Here is a 27,639-nt window from a genome sequence, read left to right on the forward strand (position 1 = left end):
GATAAACCGACAACTTTAGATTTAATTAGAATGTTAAATAATGAAAAAATTATAAAGTTAAGAAAAGGTAAGGCTCTTTTAGAAATTCAAAAGAAATTTTATTGGTTTCCTGTTGTAAAAAAAATTATTTTGGATACAGGAATAACAAGAAATCCTGATGAATATATGTATAATATTCTATGGGGTGTAAGCGATTCAAGGATAGTAAGGGATGAGGAAGGAGTTGAAGCAGAGAGGGAAGAGGAGGAAAAGGAGAAGAGAGAGAAGGAGGAGAGGGAGAAGAAAGAGAAGGAGGAAAGAGAGAAGAGAGAGGGATGAAAGGGAGAAGAGAGAGAGGGAGGAAAGAGAGAGGGAGGAGAGGGAGGAAAGAGAGTGGATGAATAAATATCAAAATATGGAAACCAGTGAGATTCAAAAAAGAATAGGGGTATTACAGAAAATAACTCAACCCACCGAGGAGGAAAACAAAGAATTGATAAGTCTATTTACAATACTTTCGACAAGACTATTGACATCGAGAAGACATGTATTTTAATTCAAGTCTTTCATTTTTTTTTTCTTAAATAAATGGGGGAGAGAGTGAAGGCATTTCTAAGGATTCTTTATGTTTTAAAAATTAAGATTCAAATGTGCATGTTGGAAACTAAAAAGGTTTTTGCACTCTGCAGGAATTTTTCTCATAAATAAATGAGTTATTGTCTCAAATGTAAAAAGAAAACTAATACTAAAAATATTTCATATATTAAAAGTAAAAATAACAGGGTTATACAAAAAGGTATATGTTCGGTGTGTGGTTCAAAAAAAAATCAATTTATCTCCCAACACAAACTAGGAGGAGATATACAAAAGTTTTTATCAGGAAGTAAATTTACAACTACTGGAATACCAGGGGAATTACATCTTCCAGGGTATTCTTTCTGTGGTCCAGGCACAAACTTGGATAAAAGATTAGATGAGGCAGACAATCCTAAATCCTGGAGTAAGCCTATCAATAGAGTTGATGAAGTGTGCATGAGACACGATATTGATTATGGGAATACCACAACGTTGGAAGAAAAGCATGAAGCCGATAGAGAAATGTTGCATAATTTGTCTCTGATACAAAATCCAACCTTGAGAGAAAAAGTTGATCGGTTCATTGTGAAGAAGATGATCAGTGCTAAATTGAAACTTGGACTTGGAAATTCAAAAAACTTGTAAGCTCTAATGATGTCATTAAGATTGAAGAGCAATTAGCTGATGAATTACATAAACCAATATTCACAAAGTTTCAGAGAAGGAAAGTTTATTCCAAGGAAGTAGATTATATCTGGTCTGCTGATTTGATTGAACTCAATAATGATAAGGGGTACAAGTATGCTTTAACCGTTATTGATTTGAGGAGTAGATATGTGTGGGTTGTCCCTTTAAAAAACAAAACAGGTAATACTCTTATGTTAGCTTTTCAACAGATATTTAATAAAAGTAAGAGAAAACCTAAAAAATTGTGGACTGATGAGGGTAGAGAGTTTTATAACAAGACATTTATGAATTTTCTAAAAAATAACAGTATTACATTATACAGTACCTTTAATGAAGGGAAGGCAGTTGTTGTTGAACGTTTTAATCGTACCTTAAAAGAGAGACTATATAAAAAATTCACACAACTCGGTTCACAACAATGGTCATCTTTTATTCAGGATATTGTGGATAAGTATAATGACACGATTCACACGGCAACAAATATGAAACCATCAGAAACATTTACAAAATTAAAATATGAAAAAGAGATTAATGTCAGAAAACCTAAGTTCAAAGTTGGTGATATCGTAAGAATATATAGGTGGAAATCTCATTTTGAAAAAGGTTATACGAAAAGATGGACCAACGAGCTTTTTAAAATTGTTGATGTAATAGATACGGTTCCTTGGACTTATAAGATATATGATTTGGAAGGGGAAGAGATTTTAGGTTCATTTTATTCACAGGAATTACAAAAGACAAAGATAAATTGGAATTTTTTGACTCCGCCCCTTTTTGGCTCCACCCACACAAGCCCCCGCCCACACAAGCCCCGCCCACACAAACCCCACACAAACCCCACCACACACCCCCCCACAAGCTCCAATAAATTGAATTTTTTTGACTCCGCCCCTTTTTGACTCCGCCCACACACGCCCCTCCCACCGGAGCCCCACCCACACAAACCCCACACAAACCCCACACAAGCTCCACACAAGCTCCACACAAGCTCCTCACAAAAACTCCACACAAGCTCCACACACACAAACCCCACACAAACTCCACCCATATTCATCATATTCACATAATTAGTGATTAGTTAATTAGGTCCCCACACACGCAACATGTTTATTTAATTAAAAAATTATCCACCCATCCACACAAGCTCCACTCATCCACCCATCCCCCATCTCTCCACCCATCCATTTATCCACACAAACCTCATCCACATAAGCCTCATCCACATTCACCCCTCCCACACAAGCTCCACCCACATAAACCCCTGCCCATATAAACCCTGCCCACATAAACCCCTCCCACATAAGCCCTGCCTACACAAGCTCCACACAAAAACTCCACACACATAAACCCTGTCCACATAAACCCCCCCCACACAAGCTCCACCCACCTAAACCCCGCCCACACAAGCCCCACCCACACAAGCCCTACCCACACCCACCCCGCCCACCCAAGCCCCTCCCACACACACCCCACCCACACAAGCCCCCACCGAAGCCCCGCCCACACAGGCCCCGCCCACACAAGCCCCACCCCCTCATCCCCCCCCTGTGCGCCCCCACCTTTGACCCACCACCTCCCTCATCCCACCCCCACCCTTCCCCACACACACACATGGGGAGGGGAGGGATGGGATGAGGGGTGATGGGTCATTGGGGAGCGCACCTACCCCCCTCCCCCCAACCCCCCCTCCCCCTTTACATCTCTTTTATTCTTTTCTTGTAATTCAGAATCAAGTAATTGTAAACAAAACAAATATAATTTATTAATATTGAAAATATTAAATATTCATTTGCGAGAATGTATAATCTTTCCCAGCAATCTTCTTCAGATGTCTTGTGATTTCGAAACTCAGACACCATATTCTGTTTTGAAACAAAAAGTGGATAATAATTAGGTTCTATAAAGATAATTACATGGTAATATGAATAAGCCTCGTTGACCACTGAATTAACACACCAGGAGCCTGTCATCCTTTCAAGGTCAGGTCAGGTCAGGTATGGGAGCATGTGCCAGAACAGCGCGTCGGTCAATAAAATTTCAAGGTCAATAAAATGAATTCCAGTGTACTGACAAAACCACGTCCAAACTAATGATGCAACCAACATAAGGCGACATTCTAAAGAGAGAGTGATATTAATAATAATTCAGAAATATTTACCTCCAGAAAATCATGTGTTGTACGAGTGATATTAATAATAATTCAGAAATATTTACCTCCAGAAAATCATGTGTTGTACAAGATTGCTTCAACAGCTGATGTTGTGCGATAGTGCTGAAAAAAAAAAAATAATAAGTCAAGGGTATAGATGAAGAGACAGACAGAGAAAGCAACACACACACACACACACACACACACACACACACACACGCACACACACACACGTGCCTCACCATTGGTTTAATTCATTCGAGATCAGAGACCAGTCATTATAAATCATTGGCCTCTTCAATAAGAGCAGAGAGAGGTAGGTAGAAAGACAGACAGAGAGAGAGGCACACACACACGTGTCTCACCATTGGTTTAATTCCTTCGAGATGAGAGGACGTGATAAGACTTCATGCCACTCATTGTAAATGTCTTTCAATTCTCTTCTAAAATCATTGATCTCTTCAATAAGAGTATTAATTTCATGAACCACGTCGTGATATGTAAACTCAATTTCTTCCAATGCCCTGTCAGGGAAAATATATATATATATATATATATATATATATATATATATATATATATATATATATATATATATATATATATATATATATATATATATATATATCAGAATTATCATGATTTAATTCATAATCATTTGCTTCATCGTTCAAAGAGAAAAGCATACACAAACTTACCAACTCTGTAGTGGGCTGTTGGCTTCATCGGAAGAAAGATCGTCCATGCCTCAGTTGTAAAAATGAAAATCCCGTCTGGCAGAAACTTTGTCTGGCGAACCGCTTATAAAGCAACGATGAGGAGATTGCTTAATCATTGGGTGTGGGCACAGGAAATGACAAGCTTCTCTTAATGATCTCATCTGGCCACCGCCCGAGTTGCAAATCATTTTTGTACATAAACCACGCCATAAAAGTTTTGATTCAAATGTTTTCAGTTCGTGTTCTGAGATAAAATATAAACACGAGACCTTGTCTCACAGAATAGTTCCTATTTTTTCACAGCACGACAGTCCAAAACCACTTCCTCATTCACACAGCACGGCCGTGTCAAAAAAACACTTCCTCATTTTCACGGCATGAACTGAAAACATTTGAAACAAAACTTTTTTTCTGGCATGGTTTATGTACAAAAATGATTTGCAACTCGGGCGGTGGCCAGATGAGATCATTAAGAGAAGTTTATCATTTCGTAATGGCACAAAAGGGGTATCTTAAAAAATATAAAGATTCAAATGTTTTGTTTTTCAATATTTTAGATGGGGATTATTGTGCAAAGAAAATTAAACTATTGAAGGAATTTGAGAATGAACAAATGTTTATAGGTTCAATGAGTGAGCTAAACAATATGCATTGGTTATTTGATAAAGAGTGCCCCGAGGCTTAGACGTTTCAGATATTTCTTTCGAATCACCTTTAACAAATCTTTATTTTGTTGTATGGGTTATTTGAATAGAGAGTGCCCCGGGGCTTAGACGTTTCAGATATTTCTTTAGAATCACCTTTAACAAATCTTTATCTTGTTGTATGGGTTATTTGAATAGAGAGCCCCTAGGTTAAAAGGGGAAATAAAAAATGACCGTTTTTACAGCCATTTTTCCCTGCTGTGCAGGGGTTTGGCTTTTTCTTGAGGCAATGTTTTATGGCCGGATGCCCTTCCTGACACCAACCCTGGTCGCCTCTTACGACACACAGGGATATGGTACACCTATTCTAACCGGGGCATACACCGGGACCAGTACACTTGCACTCATTTCGCCGACCTCGGAAGGATGGCAGGCTGAGTCAATCCCCTGGTGTTAATTCAGCAGCCAACGGGATTTGAACTCAGGACCCTGGGATCCCAAGCCGCCACCCTAACCACTAAGCCAACACCAGGCTCCAGGTTAAAAGGGGAGACAAATAAATATACCTTGGGCTAAAAAGGGGATTTATTTTTTTAGGGGAAAAAAAAGAAAAATTTCATGGCTGAAAATCCCCCATTCATTTACATGGGGAAAAGTGAGCCAGAACCAGTATTCTTTCCCTACTGCCGTGGGCCTACACAGTCCTAAACTGCTCAGGGGCCTGCACAGTCCTAAACTGTTGATGGACCTCCACAGTCCTAAGCTGCAATGGGCCTACACAGTCCTAAACTGTTGATGGGCCTCCACAGTCCTTTACTGTTGATGGGCCTCCACTGTCCTAAACTGCCCATGGGCCTCCACAGTCCTAAACTGCCCATGGGCCTCCACAGTCCTAAACTGCCCATGGGCCTCCACAGTCCTAAACTGCCCATGGGCCTCCACAGTCCTAAACTGCCCATGGGCCTCCACAGTCCTAAACTGCCCATGGGCCTACACAGTCCTAAACTGCCCATGGGCCTACACAGTCCTAAACTGTTGATGGGCCTCCACAGTCCTAAACTGCCCATGGGCCTCCACAGTCCTAAACTGCCCATGGGCCTCCACAGTCCTAAACTGCCCATGGGCCTCCACAGTCCTAAATTTCTCAGGGGCCTCTGCAGTCTTAAACTGCCCAGGGGCCTCCACAGTCTTTAGAGCAGTGGTTTAAAAAAATCCAGTGTGGGAGGTGGTGTATTTTATCTAAATAAGCAGTCACAAGAGAATTGAGAGAGAAGGCATATAGAGAATGAAGTTGGGGGTAGAGAAGAGCAAGAGGAAGCAGAACAACTGATATACAGTACAGGTAGACCACATGCCAACTCCACTCTCCGAATGCGAAAAACAAAAGCAGATAAAAAAATGTATGCGTGAGCTCAATGTACAGTGATAAATGATGATTCAACAAACAGGAACACTTGGGACACAATCCGATCGACAGAACCTGGCAGATGGAGGAGTGCAGATATGCTGTCGCATTCGCTCATGCTCATGGAGGAGCTTGTAGATAACTTGCATTCATGACAAGGACATTATGAGAGTGTGGATGTACTTTTACATTATTTATGAGGGCTATAAGTAAATAAACGATTAATAAATCAACACTTTGGGATTTGAACCTTGGATCCGAGCATCATGAGTTGCTCTGAGCTCAGATGGGAATGTCCCAAAAGGCCAACTCCAGTGATGGTAGGTATACAATTAAGGAAGAATTATTTAAAAAAAATAAAAGTGGAGTAAGTACAGCATGATGTTCATTGCAGGCCGTCTGTTGTTAGAGTTTTAAAAAATCTTTACGAATGCAGGTTGCATCCCCATGATGAAATGATGAGTTTGTGTTTAAAAGCCTGTTCCCAAAATCTCTCCATCAACCGCAACGTACTTTCTCTCCAGACGTGTTTCTGTCCTTTCCATTCATTCATTAGTAAAAAAGTTATATTTCATCCCACTCTAATCAACGGTTGCGTCGTTGTTTTCTCGTTCATTACCCCCACCACCAAAGGTGGACGGAGTTGATGTTTCACCACCTGTTTGTATGTGAGCATGGTATCTCAAAAGGTTATGGTGGAAATCGTACGAAATTTGGTGGACAATATGAAACAAAGACGAAGTGATTCGATTTTGGTGAAGATCTGGTTCCGAGAGTTCTTTGAGTGATTCTTCACAATTGAGTAATAGGACCAAAAATTATATATAGCATGATATTTCAAAAAGTTCTAGATGAGTTATGACAAAACTTGGTGGATGAATTGGGTAGGTGACAAGAACAAGCCAATTCGATTTTACTTCAGGTCAGAATCCAGATCCAGCTTATCAGTGGGATACAAAACGTAAACTGTTCAGCATGGCAGAGGTAGCGCTCCACCGAATGCCATTCGAGTTTGTGTTACGCCTGTTAACTGTACCACCAATTCATATTTTTCCAGGGTTTGTTTCTAATCACGCATGACTTGCATTCGTTCGGTGGGAACTGCCACAAAACTGCAAAAGCATGAGATTTTTCAGTTTTCTTGTTTTGACTTAAGTTGTGTAACTTATCTATTTTGTGCATGCAACACATTTATTTCATAATCACATGATCTTGTGGGTCAGGATCGTCCAAATGCAATTTGACGTGGCAGTTGGAAGCAAAAGACTTTGTGCACGTTTGCCTTACGTTGGAGTTTGCATTTGGCATAGTCTTTGTATATTCCTGGAACACAACTCGGAGATCCAAGGAGATAAAACAAGAGTATGTAGAACACCTTAACCCACGTAGTCTTGAGAAAAAGCACATGGGATGAGGAGGAGAAGAAGGAGGAGGAGAAAATGCAGAAGAAGGAGGAGGAGGAGAAGGTCAAAGTTCAGCTGTCCTGAGAGCACGAGAAGCAAATTTGGTTTGGAGAGCATTCAATTCTATGCAAGTACTGCCAAGTGAAATTTCTGGAAGTGCAAACAAGGAAATTTGTGTTCTACAGTGTCAACTATTTAATAAAATAAAAATAAAATATAAGTTTTAAAGAATGTAGGAAAAAAAAAAGTTAGTTTTTTTCAGAAGTTTATCACCATTGATACACCGACTTTTACACCACCTTATTTAACACATTAAATAAGTTCTTCGTGCCTGTTGGTTGCGTCCTTTATGACGTCCTTAAAAACCCCAAGTTTCCTGGTTGTAACGATTTTCAAATTTTTGTCTGCCACACAGATCGATAGACTAAAACAATTATCTCACCAGACGAGATTCCATACAATTTGCTAAATTCAGTCAAAGTACTGTCAAACTATAGGCTCGTGTTCCAATTCATGTTCCACAGTGTTCAAAATATAAAATTCAATCGAAATTAAGTTGGTCCGCGATGATAGACCGACGCCTGGACACAGACAGACAGAGTGAACCAATTGCTTAGCCCGACTTTGTGCTCGCGGGGGAACAAGGCAATTCCTGGGGAAAATGCCAGGGCCATAGAAAAGGCCCCTTTATATGGTGTGTGCCATGTGGAAAACAATAGAAAAGAAGTGACATTCCATGGCTTGTGGAAAATACCAGACGATAGAAAATAAGGCACATTCAAAAAAACTCGTGTGCATGCTGTACTACCCACACAAAACAATTAAAAAAATTAATCACACACATGCACATTATCTTCTGTGTTTTCGTTTTCAAGGAACAAATAACTTTACGTACCGACGGGTCTTAACCGATATATGTGGGGGTGCCCATTTATATGAACTTTTCCAGAGCATTACTTGGTTCCTCCAAAGAACACAAGGGGGAGTAAGTTCAGCATGCACACAAGATTTTTTGAATGTGCCTTATTTCCTATTGTCTGGTATTTTCCACAAGCCATGGAATGTCCCTTATTTCCTGTTGTTTGGCATTTTCCACAAGCCATGGAATGTCCCTTCTTTTCTAGAGTCCTTGATTGCTGCAGGAATCTCTGCTTCGAACAACAAAACCATTGCATACTTGTACTGCACAAGAACAGAACTCAAGCTAAGAGCTAATGAGCAAAAACCCCCAAAATTCTGGCACTGAGGTGGAATTTGTTCTGAAAGCCATTTAGACGTATTGTTCGATGTATATTCCAAGTTTCAGCTCGTCTCAATGAATAGTCTTTGAGATATGAACGTCAACGGATGACGGACAGGCGGAGAGACTGACAGAAACCAACGTGATTTTCGAGGTTTTTTGTTAAGAATTCAAGAATGAGGAAATGGACGTTACTGAAATTTGGAACATATTAACCTCAACGTACAAACGATTTACTTCTGAAACTTGTAGCCAATTTTGTCCAGTGGAAGCTGAGAAACGAGTTTTCAGTCCCCATGTTAAAGTTGCTTACAGAGAAACCGTCCCATATAAAGGGAGGGGAGCTTTGCGCCGATATGTGTGTATACATCTGATAATTATAGAATCGAAAACAGCTCAGCCAATCTGCACCAAACCCTGCATACGTACGTGCTCGGGGTACCCAGAGTCTGGTCACAGGCACCAAATGCATCCTTCATTGCTCCCGCGAGTGTGGGGAGACGACTTGCGATCTTCACCTGTGCACGTGGAATAGTGCAAGTGGTTTACTGACTCGTGTTGGTCAAAGTGGGTATTGAGGGCTGAGAAACGATGTCAATTCTGAAAATAAATACTCTCGCTCCTGGAGAAAGCGAGTATTACTCGTAGAACAAATAAGCAATTCATCAGGTGTCTGAAACACGTCCTTTAGTGCAAGAAAGATTCGTATTCTTACTCCGTCCCTCCGTAAAGAATCCAACAATGTCTTTATGTGGCCAACCTCTGGTAGAGGGACAGTTTCTGGATGTATCGCAAATGTGGTGATGTCACATGCACATGCTCTCTTCCCAGGTCAAAAAACCAGTAAAGACCAGTAGCTTACTGGTCAACTGGTACCAGTTGAAAACCAGTAGCCAACTGGTACCAGTAAAGCCAGTTGGTTTCTTACTGGTTTTAATATGGAAATTGGAATAGAGTGATATATTACCAGTTGAAATACAATTGTATTTAACTAACTGGTATCAACTGGGACCAGTACATTGTAACTGGTATCAACTGGGAGACCAGTACATTGCAACTGGTATCAACTGGGACCAGTACATTGCAACTGGTATCAACTGGAACCAGTAAGACTTTAACTGGTACAAATATGAGCTACTGGTTTTTTCAACTGGGAAATTGGAATTCTGACTGAATTTAACTGGTACCAGTTGAAACCAATAGAGACCAGTTAAAGACCAATAAGAACCAATAGAGACCAGTTGAAAATGTGTACTGGTTTTAACTGGTTTTTCGACCTAGGTTGACTGCTGCTGCCGATTCCCAACTTGCTCTCCTTACGATCGTATAATAAACTCTTTATATGTCATTGGCATATCGGTGGGGTTAGACTTCTCTGTGCAGTCGTAATCTATATAATATTCTTGCACGTCTGTCACATAAAATATCACGACATGACGGAATGTCGTGAGAGTGTGAATTTAACTTCTTTTTTTTTTCCCGTCATTTCATTTTAATGTTGTATTTATGCATCACAAAGATTATTAATTTCTGATAATTTATTAACACAATTTGGGTACTCACAATCACTTGAGAGGGCAATTCCATAAAAACGTATCTCTTGCCATTGTGAATAGTTTGACTGTGACTTCACATCCGGCAGACATTGCCATCATTTTGATGGAGTCAAGTAATGTCTGAGGGACAGCGCGTCGTTACGTGCAATTTCGGCGGGTACCTTCCAGTAATGCATGTCACAATTACCTGTATGAGTAAACGTTTTACTTAACCATTAAAGTCACTAGCTAATCAGGTTGCTTTTGAATGACATAAATGATTTGGTTCAGTTAAAAGGAAATTATTGTTTCACTGCTCTCTAGTTTCAAGCGCAGTCTTGTTCTCTTATTGCTCTTTCTAGTTTCGCTTGAAGATTATAGTTTACCAGAAAATTACCCGTCACTTTGCTGATTGATCGAATCAAAAGATATTGTTGTACTTCACATTCTTCTCTGTTCACTCTATTATTTGCCCATCTGCTTGGAAGTCAGCTAGCACTCACTAGCTTCATCAACCATTCTTGGTGCTTAAATATGGTGCCTGCAAAAAATCACTTCCACTTCACTGCGAAGCTCAGTGTTGGATACGTTGGTTTGAACCTCCGCTTATAAAATGAGTGAAATGAAACATTTTGAAAATTTCGAATTATTATTTCAGATGTCAATATCACCAAAATGCATGTTGTGAAGTTATTTAAACTTTCTTTATATCGAGATAGAGAAAGATGATTTGTAATATAAGATAGTACTGGGTGCACTGCATGATACACATTTACATAGAATTGGGGACTTTCCCCCCAGATATTACCCGACAGAAACCGTAACACAATATGCAAAATTTGGTTCATTCGTTTTTGAATCAAATATAAAATAAGCATGAATCAAAGGATATATATATATATATATATATATATATATATATATATATATATATATATATATATATATATATATATATATATATATACAGTAATCCCCCGTTTCTCGCGGGGGTTACGTTCCAAACCCTCCCGCGATAAGTAAAAATCCGCGATGAATGGACGCCTCCACAAAACACATTTTAAACACATTTTAATCTCAATTAAACACATAAAGAAAACATTTGAAGCATGTTTTCTTCAAGCATGAAGCATGAAGAAACCCCCTCAGAACCGTATGCATACAACATACAGTTGTCCTGAGTCAGTTATTCCATTAATATACGTGTAGTTAGATCCCTTCCTTGTGTTTAGTGGGAAGACAAGGGAGTGCGTTGCGATGGGCTATAGTTAGGATTAATAAATCATTTTTCCCCTTTTATTTTATTCCCTCCTTTTATTTTCTGAGGTGAAATCATCTCGCTTGCTACCCTCGTTTCACTGGCCACAGCGTACCACTGTCTATCCAGCGACTCGTTTTCAGAGGCAAAATCCCGACGTTTGCTATGGAAGCCGCATCGGCATCCACCTTCCCAAACCCAGACACGCATGGCGTGGGCGGGCCAAACTAGCGTCTGGCCAAAACCCCGCCCAGAAAGGCGGACCGCATGAAGGCCCGGTCCAATCGGGATGCTCAGATCAGACGATGACGTCAGTTTCGCCATGGCTCCTCCCCAAGCTCCGTGATCTATAAAGTACGGAGCAATCCTCAGAGTGGGGTGAAGTTGGGGTGGATGGAAAGGAAGAAGTCAGTCAGAGTTGTTGGATGCGAAGGTATTGAGTTGAATGGGAAGATTGTCGGTGGATGGGAAGGTTGTTGTTGTTGTGGGAGGCCGTTGGAAGGAGAAGTGCGAAAGGGAATTGAAGAAGTTGTTGCGAAGGTGTTCCAGCTGCTTGGCTCTGCTTACGTCTCACCTCGACGGCCAGCCTTCTGGTCTCCACCGACACGACCTCGACCAAACCTCTTGCCTGGTCCGGCTCAACTCTCGCTATTTTGGACTCCACTCTCCTCCACTCAAGCTCCTGCTGTAGACACGATTACCATACGTGCGGCTGTGGGCCGAACTGCACAGCTTTTGTCGGGTGCTGCACCACAGAGCATCGCTTCCCCCGAAATGCTCAGGTACCAAAAACTGTGACCTCAACTCCCTCCCTCCCTGGCTGCAAAAGTCCTTTGCCTTTCATTGGGTTTATTTTGTCTGAGTGTGTTGGTGCCTGTCCGTTAGATAAGCCTGTACAAGATCTTTTGTTGTTGTTTTTTATTAATCTCGCGTCAAGTCTGCACTGTCTGCTTTTGTAAGTTGCTTGTATAATTGTCGCACCCCACACCTCTCTCATCTTTCCCTGGGTTACATCCCCAATAAACCTTTTGTTGTGCCACATGCTTTTCCTCGCTTATTGTAAATAAATAATAATTGTAGAAATGTTCCCAGCTTGCCTTTGTCCTTTCCTCCATTGGTCCAGCATGGTTCGGATCTAAGTTTAGCCAGGTCTTTATTCCCAACAATCCGTTCCTTCTAGCCGGTACGTCCTTGGCAGTGCCGCTCAGCTGCATCCGATCCAGAAAGGTTATCCGTAGTTGGTAGAGTGATCCGGTTCGGACAAGGAGTACCGAGGGCGTGGTTCCTCGGTGGTTAAACCGCGTGGTCAATTAGGTAACCTGATTCTAGACAGGAGGACCCTAGGTCATGCGGTTGAGTTATTGGTGTCCACGGTCGGTTAAGCGACCTGCCGCGTCACGGAATTATCCGTAAGCGACGGCCTACAATTCCGGGGAGTCTGGTGGGAATCGACGTAGCTTTCCCCCACCTCGTGGTCTTCTCACCCGACCCCACAACAATATATATAATTCCACATCAATCGATGATCAGAGATGTCATTGTGTTTAGCACTTGTTGCTAGATTCACGTCCATGAGCAAAATGGAATTGGTGTCATTTGAACTTGTCCAGATCTCGTGATTCTACTGTTACTGCACGTTAACATGGAAGAGAAAGAGAGAGAAGTACGAAGTTAGGAGATTTGATCTTAATATTTTCCCATACCTTAACCAAACGATAAATGACCTGTAATGGAATCATCATTTACAACAATGAATGCCTACAAGGCAAGAGTACTGTATTTACCCACCTGGAGGCCAAAACCAAGTAATGAGTCATGCTTGTTCACAGGTAAATGCGAAATACTTCCCCTTATTACTATTCCTTCATTCTCAAATTGGTGTAAATTTCAAATCCCTATGAATCACATGATAAAGCATAACTATTGTGATGGTGTAGTCGATTCATTTAATTTTCGGTTTCTAGTTGGGAATTTGAAAAAAAAGAAAAGAAAAAGCAGAAACACAAAGAGGGATGGAGTTTATTATCACTTTCAAATGCTTGTTATTTTGTAAATATAACAAACTTAATTTAAAAAAAACAAACTTTTGTAGTTTTACCGTTCAATTACAAAAGTCAGCATTTCATTGATGTCCAAACAGTTGAAGACAAATGTTGCTCGTACGTTACGTCACCTAACAGATCATTCAAATATGTCATTCGTGAAGCGTCTCAACGAAGAGAAGCAACTCCAAATGCAAACAAAAGCAGCAACATTAAAGAGAGATCACACCAACCAATCTCATTCACCGAGGTCGTCCGGAGGCTTAATCCAACATCGAATGCACCGTTATCGACTTGAACTCCGAACTTTTTTGAAACCGCAGTCTTTGTCTGTAATTTCTGAAGTGGGCGTGGTGCCGTTGCCTTTCATCCTCTTCCTTTGTTGCATCACCCCTTTGTCGTTCTCCAATTCACTCTGTAAAATGACAAAAAAAAACAAACAAAAAAAACGCCAAAGTTAAACAGATATTCATTTCAAGGCCATGAGTGGTGAAGGACGTTAGATGACGATCAATATTCATCGGAAGATCGACGAGCATTTTACATCTGCAGCAGGGGCACAGGTTAGAAACCAATAGAAGACATGCTCGCTGCATAGATACACTTTACCTGCGTGTCACTATCGGAGGAAGACGACGATGAAGATGAATCGCTGGAACTATCGGACGCCATCCCAGTCGACTGCTGCAGGTTTACAGAATCGGCAACGACAGCCAACTCCGGGCATTTCTGTTTCAAAACCCTGCACAGGAACAGCAGCCACATGTTCTCATAAATCATGGACCAATCACAATGCTTGGTATGTAACGGAAAATTATCCATCCAGGTCAGAAAAAAAGTTTATAAAAAGCGAGAATGATCAAATACAACTTGAGACTGCTTTTAGAGTTTTTACAAAGCTGTTGTACACTGCTTTCATCATGAGACCGTCTGCAATGGAAAAATCCAATTCCATAGTGTCCCACTCAAGAGCAAACCATTTATTTATTAAATAACTCATACAAATGTAAAAGGGTTCTGCATGAGAATAAGAATCGAGAACAGGGCTGTTATTTTCCTGTGTGCTATGAAGTGAGTTGAAAACTTTTGAGTTTGTTCAAGGAGTGCTCCATTTTCTCAGACAACTCTTCTCGGGTGCTGTTAAAACGAGAATGTAGATGGAGGGCTTTCACAAATCCCACACTTCCCACCTAAAGAAAAGTTTAAATATGGCTGAAAGTTCCACCAGGAATGACCCAATATCAAAATTTGCTTAAATTTTTTTTCCCCGTTTTGACCCCTGTGATCTCAAGTCCCCAAAAAATGTTCCCATCATTGCAATTTTGGTATTTTGTCACCACCACAGGGGGTGCGGCCAAAATGATACTGCGCTCGCACCTTCATGCCATGTGGTGATCATAACTACCAATTTTGGTGAATTTCTGCACAACTGTTTAGGAGATAGCATGATAGACCAACAGACAGGCAGACAGAGCAGATTACAATACACCCCCCGTTTAAAAAAAAAAATCTTATCTGGAATATAAGGTATTGTCATCGCGCGCCGTCTATCCGTCCGTCCGTCTCCTTTTTCGACTTCTCCAGCCAAACCGCTGGGCCGATCCGGCTGAAATTTAGCAGGAGCGTTCCTCTCCTGAATGGTAACATGAATTGCAAAGCTCGTTCTGGTCACATGACTATGTCAAAATGGCCGACTCAGTAAATCTCTTCAAAAATCTTCTTCTCCAGACCCACCAATCAGAATGCTATTAAATTTGGGTTACAACATTAGGCCAGGGTAGGGATGGTAAATTGCGAAGGTCATGCCGATCACGTGACCGGAAGTATGTCAAAGTGGTCGACTCGGTCAATCTTTGAGAAAATCACATAAATTCGTTCAAAAATCTCCTTCTCCAGATCCACCAGTCAGAAGACTACCAAATTTGGGTTACAACATTAGGCCAGGGTAGGGATGGTAAATTGTGAAGGTCATGCCGATCACGTGACCGGAAGTGTGTCAAAATGGCCTACTTTATCAATTTTTGTGAAAATCGTATAAATTCCTTCAAAATTTTCTTCTCCAGACCCAACAGTCAGAATCCTACCAAATTTGGGTCACAATATTAGGACACGGTCCGAATGTTAAATTGCGGAGGCCATGCTAATTACCTGACCAGACGTGTGTCAAAATGGCGGTCGCACAAATTCCTTCCAAAATCTTCTTCTCTTGACCCACCTGTCAGAATGCTACCAAATATGGGGTATAACATTAGGACAGGGTCGTGATGTTAAATTACGGAGGTCATGCCGATCACTTGACCAGAAATGTGTCAAAATGCGGGCATAGTAAAATATTTGGAAAATCGTGAAAATTCCTTCAACGATCTTCCTCACCAAACCGACCAGTCAGAAATGGTACCAAATTAGGGTTGCAGCTGTCGGCCAGGGCCCAGATAAAGCCGCTGTCACACCTTGACGATTTAGCCAGCGGATGCCGATTTATGAAAAATTTGTCTAAAACGCTGGCACACGTCGAATACGTTATGGGTACATTTTGTATACGTTAAGAGCACGCTGAAAAACACTGCCATACGTCGTAGTACGCTGGCTTTAAACGTTGTACTTTTGGGTTGTCCTGAAATTTTTGCATGCTTGAAATTTTACGACGTATGCCGGCGTATGGCTCACATGTTCCGCTACGCTGCCCATAAGTTGTAGGCACGTTATGCGATCGTTGACACACGTTACTCGTAAGTTACTCATAAGTCAAAACACGTCGAGGTAATGTTTAGCGTACCTGAAACTTATTTCTAACCTACGAGTAGCGTTTTGTAAGCACGCTACACGAACGTTGTTCACACTTTGCAACACGTTACTTGAAAGTTCCTCATATGTCGAAACACGTGTCGAAACACATCAAAGTAATGTTTAGGGTACCCGTGACTTATTTATAACCTATAAGTAAGGTGCTTGGGAATTATTTGTAAAGCATGTCCTACGCACAAATACGTATTTGACGTCTTCAGGACGACCACTGAACGAGTTTCTAACTTACAGATACCGTATAATGGCGTGTTGGCAGCGATTAGGGGAATTGGTATATAAAAAGGGGATTCGCAGGCGGAACCCGTCTTTTCTTTAGACTTCGTGGTGAGTACATGTCCATGTCATTCTGAGAGATGGAGGATATGGCAAGGCTGAGACGACAATACCTACCTGTCCTCGAACATCAACATGACCTCATCGAGTTGACATTGCACCAGTTGCGTGCCAATAGAGCCGGGAGAAAAAGACGTGAACGAAGGAGAAGGAACTGGGTCAGACTATGGATCGGGAGGCGACCCTATTACGGCATATATGACCAGCTCATGGTGGAACTCCGGAACGAGGACCATGCATCCTTCATCGACTTCATGCAAATGCCCCCAGCGATGTTCGACGAGCTGCTAGCCAGAGTGGGTCCAAAGATAACCAAGCAGTACACCTTCTACAGGGATCCGCTTGAGCCTGGCATGAGGCTGGCACTGAGCCTGCTGCTGTTGGTGCCGTGACTGCAGTGAGGTGGAAGCGATTTAACTCGTTCAATGAAAACTATTTCAATTGCCGAGCACCAACGTCCAAAAACAATAGGCGAGTGACAGGCATTTATTAAAAGTGAAGTTGCAGCCCATGAATAGAAAACCTCACGTAATCGTCGACGACAAGCTGCCACGCTATGCATACATTAGACTATCGTTGGGCATAGGTTGTGGACGCCTAAAACACGCTAATCAATCGTTGGTATAACTTATCTACAAGTTATCGAAGCGTTCTGTGTTCATTACGAGTACATTATGCATTTGTCCAAGTCGTTTTGAATACTTTAAAAACTGAAACAAAAAAAAATAGTTCATCGTGGGAATGATAAAAAAAAATTAGCCGAAAAGAACATCGAACAATGGTGCAAAGTAGTCTCCTATTCGTGGACGCAACGAGAATCCATCATCATCCACACCCTCCCCATCATGCTCACCTACTACTACTGACATGGACCTACTACTACTACTACTACTACTACTTACATAGACTTACTACTACTACTACCACCAATACTACTACTACTACTACTGACACACTCACCTAATACTACTACGACTGATACTACTGACATTGATATCTACTCAACATGGAGTCTGGAACACTGACGGGTTCCTCTTGTGAAGCCCATTTGTATATACCAATTCCCCTAAACGCTGCCAAATCACCATTATACGGTAGATGTAAGTTAGAAACACGTTAAGCAAGTTCTGTGGTCATCCGGAAGACGTCAATCAAATTCGTCTATATACGACAATGTGCGTTTGAGATACGTTACACATAGGTTCAAAGCACGTTACTCGTAGGTTAAAAATTAAGTTTCGGGTATGCTAAACATTACCTCGACATGTTTCGACTTATGAGTAACTTACAAGTAACGTGTGTCCGATGTGTGTCAACGATCGCGGAGCGTGCAGAGAACTTATGCCAGCGTATGCGGAACTTGTGAGCCATACGTCGAGTACGTCGTCAAATTTTCAGCATGCTTGAAATTTCACGACGTACTCGACGTACCACGGAATATGACGGCGTACTTCCTCGTTTTTCAGCGTGCTCCTAACGTATACACAACTTACCCATACTGTATTCGACGTGTGCCAGCGTTTTAGACACATTTTTCATAGGTCGGCATACGCTGGCTAAATCGTCAAGGTGTGACTGCGATGTTGACACTTCCAATTTTCAGGCGGTTATGATTTAAATCGGCGTGTGGCAGGTTTTTAACAGAGAACGCCACGAGTTCGTCGGCGATACGTGCAGCGTGCTATGCCAAAGTTAAACTGTCGTTGGGCATAGGTTGTGAACGCCGACAACAGGCTAAGCATTCGTTGGTATAAGTTATCTATAAGACAACGAAATGTTCTGTGCCCGTTACTAATATGTTATGCATACGACCAACACGTTATGAATACGACCAAAACTTAAAAAAAAAAACCTCAAAACTTCAGCGTACGCCAACGTTTTACATACATTTTTATACGTTGCCATTGCTGGCTAAAAAGTCAAGGTGTGACAGCGCCTTAAGCTACAGGTCCAGTGGTCCTATTTTTTCAAAAAGCGTTGGGATAATGATCAGTCTTATCTGGGATACCATGTACAGTCAAACATTTATTTACAGACTCTTGTACCAGCCATCTTTTGGATGTACCTTCCGACATGTTATTCATCAAAAGGCGAAAAAAAAAACGTCTTCCAGGTTAACCATTGTGGTATTTGTCCCACACTGAGGGGTGATCTGTTCTCAAAGCAGCATGGTATTTTTAAGAATCAGGATATTTGTATGAAATGTAGTATGGGAGAATAAGGACGTGGTTGTTGAAGGATGGACAGAGAAGACAGAATGTACGTACCTGTACCACTTGCGCGAGAGCTTGGGCCGACCGCGGACGGTCTTATGCCAAACCACAGGAAAGTTTGTCTTGCTTGCAAAGTTCTGTGTCACTGCAATTGTGCTATCAAGGTTTAGAACAACATGCCACCAACCACCTGGATAAACACAGGATGCAGAGTGAAGCTATTATTGTACAAAAAAAAAAAATGAGACCTTCTCAAAAATGCTCAACAATGACTTTTTTATCAATCATGATTAAAGCCTCGGTTCTTCCCATTAATCAAAGTCTCATGGGGTTTTTTTTGGTCTCAGGAAAGATGACTTGCATCTGCAATGGCAGACAGACACTGCTCCATCCATTATCGTGATTTCGAAACATTTCACACCATCTCACACCTTCGACACATTCGTGAGCGAATGATGCCAACAAGATGGTGCTGAGGTAGTGCAGTTGGTTTGCCTGTTCTCGATTAGGTTTGATTCCCGACCAGAAACTGTCACAATCAGGGTGTTTTATCATGAAGCGTGCCATCCCTCGGATGATGTCAAGCCGAGCGTCCCGTCTGCTGGTATAAGATGGTGAATGTTAAAGATCTCACAGTGTCATGTGAAGAGTAGGCAAGTTAATTTGGGCACCCTGAACAGATTACTCATTCCTGCTTTAACTCTCTTGTAGCGAGTATTTCAAACACCCCTCAACTGATGTTGAGGGAGGCCATCGTCCTGCTGGTTTGAACAAACAAGGACTTGGGTAACAGCACACGCAACATGAGTGAGTCAATTATATCCAGTTTGATTGGACAAAGTCTTGTAGTAATGATTGGACAGAATCTTGTAGTAGTGATCCAGTTTGATTGGAGATATATATATATATATATATATATATATATATATATATATATATATATATATATATATATATATATACATATATATATATATATATATATATATACATATATATATATATATACATTTGTGAGACATTTCAATTGCGATTGGGTGTCAGTTAGGGGTGGCAAACCACCCAAAGAACCCCCATCAATATTTCCTGGAGTACCGAAATCAGCTTTGAAGCAGGTGACCTCAGCCCAACGCCCAACATCATCTTCTACGTCAGAATCAAGAGCTAAGAAGATGCAGGCAGCTGATGAGGCTGCAGACAATATCCAAGATTTCGACCACTTCTGTGCTAAAATCAGCTCCTATTTTCCTGGCTTTAACGTCATAAAAGACCAGGAAAACCTTTACCTATCAAGAACTGATGCTACTGGACAAACTGTCAAGCAGTTCTTTCATTTCCAACAAGTTCATTCACCTTTTGGATTTCTATTCTTGAATAGAGTTGAGAAAGATGGCATTGAGGTGCCCAAACGACTTTTTCCTTTGCAGAAGAACAGCCTGCTCTCAAAATGGTCCCAGATTAGATCCATAACTGACCAGGTAAACATCTATGAATGCACAAGCAAGGAAATTCTTCAGCTTGTAATAAGCCAGCTCTGTTGGATGACTGAGGCACACGAGCTTCCTCATTTCACCTTCCTTCTATCGCAGCTGCATCTTATGTTCAAACCTCTTGACCGTCGCCGATTTGATACTGATACTATGATTTTCGCAATGCAGCTTCACAACATATTACCCAGTGCATACAAAATGATTCGTCGATCCGGCTTAATCATTCTACCATCAACAAAAAAGGTAAAAAGATGCTTGCTAGTAGTCAGCAGGACTCCAACCTCAAAACCTTGTTCGACCAGCTTAAACCACAGCAGCGTTTGGTCAATTTAATGTTTGACGAGGTAAAGCTGGTCGAGACATTGCGATTTTCTGGAGGGCATGTTGTAGGATATGCTCAAAATGCAGCAGCAGGTGGTGAACACGAAATGCTTGCTTCACATGCTATGGTTGTTGAAGTTGCCTGCTATTTCGGTGGTCCACGCTAAATTCTACGCATTTTGCCCTGCAAAAAACTAACTGCCGATCAGCTGAAGGAACTCCTTATCAAAGCTGCATCAGCTGTAGTTGGTGCTGGCGGTACTGTGATTTCGTTGATATGTGACAATTGCAATACCAACCGCAATGTTTATTCAAAACTTGGAGGACCAGGAAGTTGCCAAGTGCTGTCAATTCAAGAGCAATCTATGTTCTTAGTGTACAACTACGTGCACATCTTCAAAAATGTTCGCATCAACTGGATTACTGTTGATGGCAAGACACTCTCATTTGTCGTAGATGGTAATGAGTACAAAGCTTACTGGAGTGATATTCAGAAGGTTTATGAGATCATCCGGGCTACTCCTATTCGCTTAACCAAGCTGACGCACACCGCTGTTTTCCCCAAGCTCCTTCAACGCTAGAGCATACCATTGGTATGACAAGACTGTCGCTGCTTTAAAGACCTTCAAGGATTCACTGGGCATCAGCGAAGGCACAATCATCCTCACCCAGATAATGAGTGAGTGGTTCAAGATGATGAACGTGAAAGACCGTTTCTCAGCTATCCATCTGCGCGACGAATCCAGACAGCCTTGGACAGCAAACTGTACAAGTTTCACTAGGCTGGAGCAGGCCTGCCAAATTATATCAACCTGCGCATGGCAAGGAGGTGGTGGTCGTAAGCTGAAGCTAACTCAGCAAACTGCTGAAGTCTTCACTGTGTCCACACGTAATAATATGGATTGCTGCCAAATTGCTTCTGGCAGAGAAAGACTGACTACGTTCTTCCTGCTATATTTGCAGATGAAGCCTTGGAAAAGTTTTTTTTCGGCCAAGCCAGGCAAAGAAGCGGTGGAAACTTCTACATTGACATAGTTGACATTATGGGTGCAGCTAAAATTGTAAATTTGCAAACACTCATTAAGCATGACATTATGGGTGCAGCTAAAATTGTAAATTTGCAAACACTCATCAAGCATGATATTATGCCCGAATCTAGTTCTCGTGTGATTGATTGCGACAAGAACTGTACAACTTCCATAAATCCAGATGAGCGAAGTTAACTCATTGACGAGATTACTCCTCAATACACTCAGGATCTCTTGGGGTCTGACGATGCCCTTAAGCATAAAGTAGTTTATTTGGCCGGACACCTTGTTCATAAATACGGCGATAGCACGAGTATGGAGATCATTGATGATGGAGATGGTAACGAGGTGTCATCTGAGTTTCTAGATAATTTGAATAGAGGTGGATTGAGTGTGCCGACTCTGTCATCCGTCTTTTTTGTACATTATGCCTATAATTTGCATGACAAGACTAAAATGCGTTGCCGATTTCATTTTGCTGAGCTGTTATCCTCTGGAGATGCACCTTTAGCTAGTAGTAATGCTGCATGGACTACTTTAGCTAACATTCTATTGAAAGCTCATGTCCTCAATGTAAGTGACAAAGAAAAAGCTATGGGATGCCTCAGGAGGCAAGAAAAGCTCTCCAACTAGTGATAGACATAGACATAGTTGTAATAGGCATAGTGTTGTGACACGCATATAATGTTTATGTAATACGATATATGACAATAAATATCAAAGTTTGACAGCTCTACACACTTGCATCTTATTACAATCAGCCATCTCTCACCGTTTATGAGTTACACAAAAATGGGCAAAAAATACCAAAATTCAGTAATTTGACCTTGAAACATGACCTTTTGACCTTGAAGATGACCTCAGGTGGTGTTGAAAATGACACGATTGAACTCGCCGTCCTCAAAAACCCCTATATGGATCCCGAGATCGTGTCTCTAGCCCTTCTAGAAGTCATTTTAGCCCCGGACTCAAGTTAATCCTTCAGACTCAAGTTATAAACCCTGAGCATGGGAGGTTCCAGTCCTTCTCTATAGGAGTCTATGGGTACGAGTGACAGGTTATTAGCTGCAAAATGTCGAAAACCCAGTTTCGTTCAACAACTTTCAAAATTTGACCTTTGCATAACCTTTAAAGGTCACAAAACAATGTTGTGGACATTAAAATAAGGAAACAGGATACGTGCTTTAGCTTATTGGAGTTAGTTCGTCGAAGAAGGTCGAAAACCCGGTTCGATTCCCACAACTTTGAAAACTTGACCTTTGTGGCCTTTAAAGGTCAAAGGTCAAGGATTATGACCTTTGGTGCAAAACTTCCTCCGGAACATTCCAGGAACAATATAATGTCATATAGGCTATATGGCATTTCGCACTCCTCGGATTATCCATGCTTTGATGAAATCAGCGTAAAAACAAACTTGAAGGGGGCGCCACGGGCAAGGTGTTCGAGATAGAGCAAAATGGTTTCAAGACTTTAGGTGGGGAATGACCTCAAGATTATGCATAAAAAAATATTGTCATCCTAGCTCTCAAAGTTTGGGCGGTCGTATGATTTTTATGTCAAAATTCACAATTTTCTAAGTTTTTGACCTTCTGACCTTGACCATGGGACGAAAATGAAAAATCGGACAATGACAAGTTTTCAATAATTCATTTTGCTATTCAAATACCAAAGAACCCATTCCATTCAGTCAATTCCTGAGAAGATAGATTTTTAATCTGACTACCCCCTAAAAATGGCTATTTTTTTGGCGTGGCTCTGCCCACAATGGGCGTAGCACGCCCTCGTCCAGGAAAACACAACTAGACATTGATATCGAACACATAACCAAGTTTCATCAAGATTGGATCAAAGTCCACGGAGATATGCTCTGGACAGACAGACAGACACAGACATAACAAATATAGTGGTCACTCTGGCTGGTGCTCGTGAACCAATAAAGACATTTGCTTCCGATAACAACTCCCCCACCCAACCCCGCTCCCCCCTCTTGTTTGTGCATTTCATCAATACAACCTTTTAACGATCCTGTTATCAAGGCCCACACCTCACCTGGGATAAAAACGGTTTCCCCTGGCATTTGTAAAATCTCCAGCGGCTTAAATTCCTTTGGCCAGTTGGGCTGCTGGGTACGTGGGTAGATGACGTTGAACCACGTGATGGCCTCGTCCTGCTGGTGACCTCCCTCTTCCCGTGTGACCTTAATCAGGTCTCGTGGAGTATGCGTGGGAAAGAGGCACCAGCGCTTTTGACCCGATATGAGGGCATTCCACGCACTGGTCCCCAACGGATCGATGTGGATCCCAGTGCCAGAGCGTGAAGGACCCATGACAAACCATCTGCGCAAACACCATACTCTTACGTGATGCGGCTCCATGCTATGGCTGCAGCCCTAAAGGTGGCAGGGTCCGACATCAACCTTTAACAATGTAGATTGCTCAATTAAACAATAAAAGTTACACAAAATTAGCAGAAAATGTTTGCATCATTGCGGTAACTCACAGGCAAAGACATTTTGGGAATGGCTGCTGTACATCTTGAAAAAAAAAATAATAATCTGATATCGCTCTCACCTTCAAACTGCCTAGTCCAGTCTTGACTCTAAACTACCACCCTGGTGTGAGCATGCAGGGGATTGCATAAATGCAGGGCTTTTAACTTCCAGTATGAATACAATCGCCCACTTTGAGAAGTTTTCTGATGACAGTAAGATTGGATTTGTTTGTAGAGTTTCACGTTTGTGTCGCACAAATCCCATCCTTCCGTGTCGTCCTAAATCCGCAAGGCCGTAGAATCCAACAATGGAATTCATTGTTGGATAAGAAGACTGGGTCGCCACTCCGCTCGTCTGGGGGATGGAGGGCAGCAATTTATTTAGGTTGCTGGCGATAACTTGCCTTCTCTTCAAAGAAGACACTGTGGGATCTTTAATGTCTGGCAACAACCAGTGCTGGCAGACGAGTCCTCTAGCTCAACGTCCTTCGGATGAACGACACACGCAATTAAACAAAATTCATCATAGGAAACCAACACTACCCACCCGAGAAAAGATCCTCTGCTCATCCGTTACGCTCGCTTAACCACAAAGTCCTGCTTCCACTAATGAAGCCCCATACAATGGAAGCTGTGGTTGGTGTTGTCCAATGCCAAGAGTCGTTAAAATTAAAACCCAACGAGTACGCGTCCCACCCTGCAGATGGCATGTCAGGCCGGAGACCCTTCTCAGAGTATCGTTTGTGCCTTTCACAAAGAGCAGGCCATTGTTGCTGGTACCCTGAACAAATTCCAAATCCTCTCCTAATCTACATGGGGGCCCCGCATCAGTGGCACAGCCATGCTCCCTCCTGCCACGAAAATATGCAAACCACATTGTGAACGGAAGCTTCAAAAGTGACTGGATCATTAGGTAAAATCCACTCCGTCGTTGTCGTTTCGAACCATTAATTTCAGAACCTGCCCAGGTTGGAAACCCACAACAAAAATACAAAGCTGGTTCTAGCAAACAGAAAATATTCCGCAACAAGTTCACGTTTCATTGCGAGCAACAATATTTGTACTCGGAACTGTAAAGAGTCTCTCACTCATTACCGATATGGCGGTCTTCTCTTCTCGCCCGCGTACTTGAACAGGTCGTCTCGAAAAAACAATGGGATTTCATAGTCATCGAGAAGTTTTCCCTTTTTGGGATGGTCACCAAAACTGCTGTCGAATATATACAGTGGACTGTCGTCCTGCGTGTTAGCCATGTAATCTACATAATATTTCATCTTTAACTTCACCGAGTAGCCCTCATTGTCCTCTCCACACTTGAACTTCTGATTTCGATATTTGCGTTGCAGTCTCTCGGTAGTCCACTTTTCGAGTGCAGGCCATCCATTCTCACAATTGATGATCACACATGGTTTGTAAGGCTTCTCGTAATTCTCGACGAACTCTTCCAGTGAAGTCTGGTCTGCATCCACTCTCTCCACATTATCCTAAATACGGAGCAGAGAGTGGGTCAGGACATGAGGAGGGTGGAGTCAGTGGAAATGGGGAGGGGGGGTGGGAGGGGAGAAAACATGAAGGACATGGGAGAGGGGGGAGGGAAGAAGGACATGGGAGAGGGGGGAGGAAAGAAGGACATGGGAGAGGGGGAGGAAAGAAGGACATGGGAGAGGGGGAGGAAAGAAGGACATGGGAGAGGGGGAGGAAAGAAGGACATGGGAGAGGGGGGAGGAAAGAAGGACATGGGAGAGGGGGGAGGAAAGAAGGACATGGGAGAGGGGGAGGAAAGAAGGACATGGGAGAGGGGGGAGGAAAGAAGGACATGGGAGAGGGGGGAGGAAAGAAGGACATGGGAGAGGGGGAGGAAAGAAGGACATGGGAGAGGGGGGAGGAAAGAAGGACATGGGAGAGGGGGGAGGAAAGAAGGACATGGGAGAGGGGGAGGAAAGAAGGACATGGGAGAGGGGGGAGGAAAGAAGGACATGGGAGAGGGGGAGGAAAGAAGGACATGGGAGAGGCGGGGAGGAAAGAAGGACATGGGAGAGGGGGGAGGAAAGAAGGACATGGGAGAGGGGGGGAGGAAAGAAGGACATGGGAGAGGGGGGAGGAAAGAAGGACATGGGAGAGGGGGAGAGGGAAGAAGGACATGGGAGAGGGGGAGAGGGGAGAGGGGGAGAGGGGAGAGGGGGAGAGGGGAGAGGGAAGAAGGACATGAGAGAGGGGGAGGGAAAAAGTGGAGGGAGGACGATGTGGGAGGGGGAGGAGGACGTGGAAGGGGGAGGAGGACGTGGAAGGGGGAGGAGGATGTGGGTGATGGAGAGGATTAAGGGAAGGGAGAATGGTTCGAGGACGTGGGGGGGGAGGGGTGAGGATGTGAGGGAGAGCAAGGAAGAGGATGCGGGCGGGGGACAGGGAGAGGAAGTCGGAAGGAAAGAGGATGGGGAGAGAGAGAGTTAGGTACAATATTACAATGACGTCATCAATGATAAACGACTCTGTGTCGGTCAATGATACATTACATATTCACTCCCACTGCATTGGGCAGGGACTCGTGTCCAACAGAGCGGGTGAATGAATAAATAACCATCCCTTTCACCTCGTGAGGCCGACATGGCTGCCGAGTACAGTGCTGGACGGGTCGCCACTCCAACGGCTTATTAACCCAGTCGCCACGTGGTGATCATTATGCCGACCTCGGAAGAATGACAGGCCGAGTGAACCCAACTGGTGTTATTTAACGGCACGACAGGTGCTCCAACTCAAGACCCTAAGATCTGAAGACAGCCACCTTAACCGTAAAGCCAACACCAGGATACATCGAGTGCATGAGAGCAATTTCCAAAAAAAAAAAAAAAAAAGATCCCGTTCGATGATCAGATCACAGGATATCGATAAATAATCGAATGGCAATGGCAAGCCGCCAGGTCGGTGACCCTTTGTGCAGCACGTACCTTCACCGTGCTGAATGAGAGATCGAATTTGTCCAAGTAGTCATGCCTTGTCCATGCGAACTCGTCCTGAAGCTCAGGCCTAGCACTTCCCTTCGCCTCTTTAATCCTCTTTCTACTCCGACGGTTCATGGCGCGAATGAATCACGTGTGGTGCACTGTATCAAAATCTCTCATTCCAGGAAGACTCGAGGGAGACGTCCTCTTCTTCTTCTTCTTCTTCTTCTCCTTCTTCTTCTTCTTCTTCAGATTCTTCTTCTTCTTCAGATTCTTCTTCTTCTTCAGATTCTTCTTCTTCTTCAGATTCTTCTTCTTCTTCAGATTCTTCTTCTTCTTCAGATTCTTCTTCTTCTTCAGATTCTTCTTCTTCTTCTTCTCTT

General features: G+C 42.5%; 1 protein-coding gene and 1 long non-coding RNA gene across 4 annotated transcripts; both read right to left on the reverse strand.

Annotated features, from left to right (window-relative positions):
- Positions 1-2,936: 2,936 nt before the first annotated feature.
- Positions 2,937-10,085, reverse strand: LOC147021418 (uncharacterized). 2 transcript variants are annotated; one of them, XR_015060789.1, is made up of 4 exons: positions 4,090-10,071; positions 3,757-3,915; positions 3,457-3,514; positions 2,937-3,104 (listed from the first exon to the last, which is right to left on the reverse strand). It is a non-coding gene; the product is annotated as an uncharacterized LOC147021418 (long non-coding RNA). The 2 variants fall into 2 exon arrangements; XR_015060788.1 differs by having other exon boundaries at positions 3,457-3,915; positions 4,090-10,085.
- Positions 10,086-13,596: 3,511 nt separating this feature from the next.
- JMJD6 (jumonji domain containing 6, arginine demethylase and lysine hydroxylase) lies at positions 13,597-27,560 on the reverse strand. Of its 2 annotated transcripts, none has more exons than XM_085891348.1 (6): positions 27,263-27,560; positions 25,413-25,801; positions 23,877-24,163; positions 19,043-19,178; positions 14,247-14,379; positions 13,597-14,052 (listed from the first exon to the last, which is right to left on the reverse strand). In XM_085891348.1, exons 1-6 carry the CDS (start codon positions 27,389-27,391, stop codon positions 13,924-13,926), a joined length of 1,203 nt encoding a protein of 400 aa, XP_085747474.1. In that variant the 5' UTR covers positions 27,392-27,560; the 3' UTR covers positions 13,597-13,923. The 2 variants fall into 2 exon arrangements, with proteins under 2 accessions (XP_085747474.1, XP_085747473.1); XM_085891347.1 differs by having other exon boundaries at positions 23,877-24,208.
- Between the last annotated feature and the right edge of the window lie 79 nt (positions 27,561-27,639).

This window comes from Eptatretus burgeri, chromosome 8, assembly GCF_056783735.1.
Source record: "Eptatretus burgeri isolate ZD-2024b chromosome 8, Ebu_testis_v1, whole genome shotgun sequence".
Taxonomy (NCBI): Eukaryota; Metazoa; Chordata; class Myxini; order Myxiniformes; family Myxinidae; genus Eptatretus; species Eptatretus burgeri.

Bases quoted from the DNA above. Each gene is read 5' to 3' on its own strand.
- JMJD6 (XM_085891347.1), bottom strand. From the start codon at position 27,391: ATGAACCGTCGGAGTAGAAAGAGGATTAAAGAGGCGAAGGGAAGTGCT. The intron at 24,209-25,412 runs GTAATGAGTGAG...TTAGGGCTGCAG, and splicing joins AAGAGAAGACCGCCATATCG to CCATAGCATGGAGCCGCATC. The intron at 14,380-19,042 runs GTACGTACATTC...GTTCCTGTGCAG, and splicing joins CTCTCGCGCAAGTGGTACAG to GGTTTTGAAACAGAAATGCC.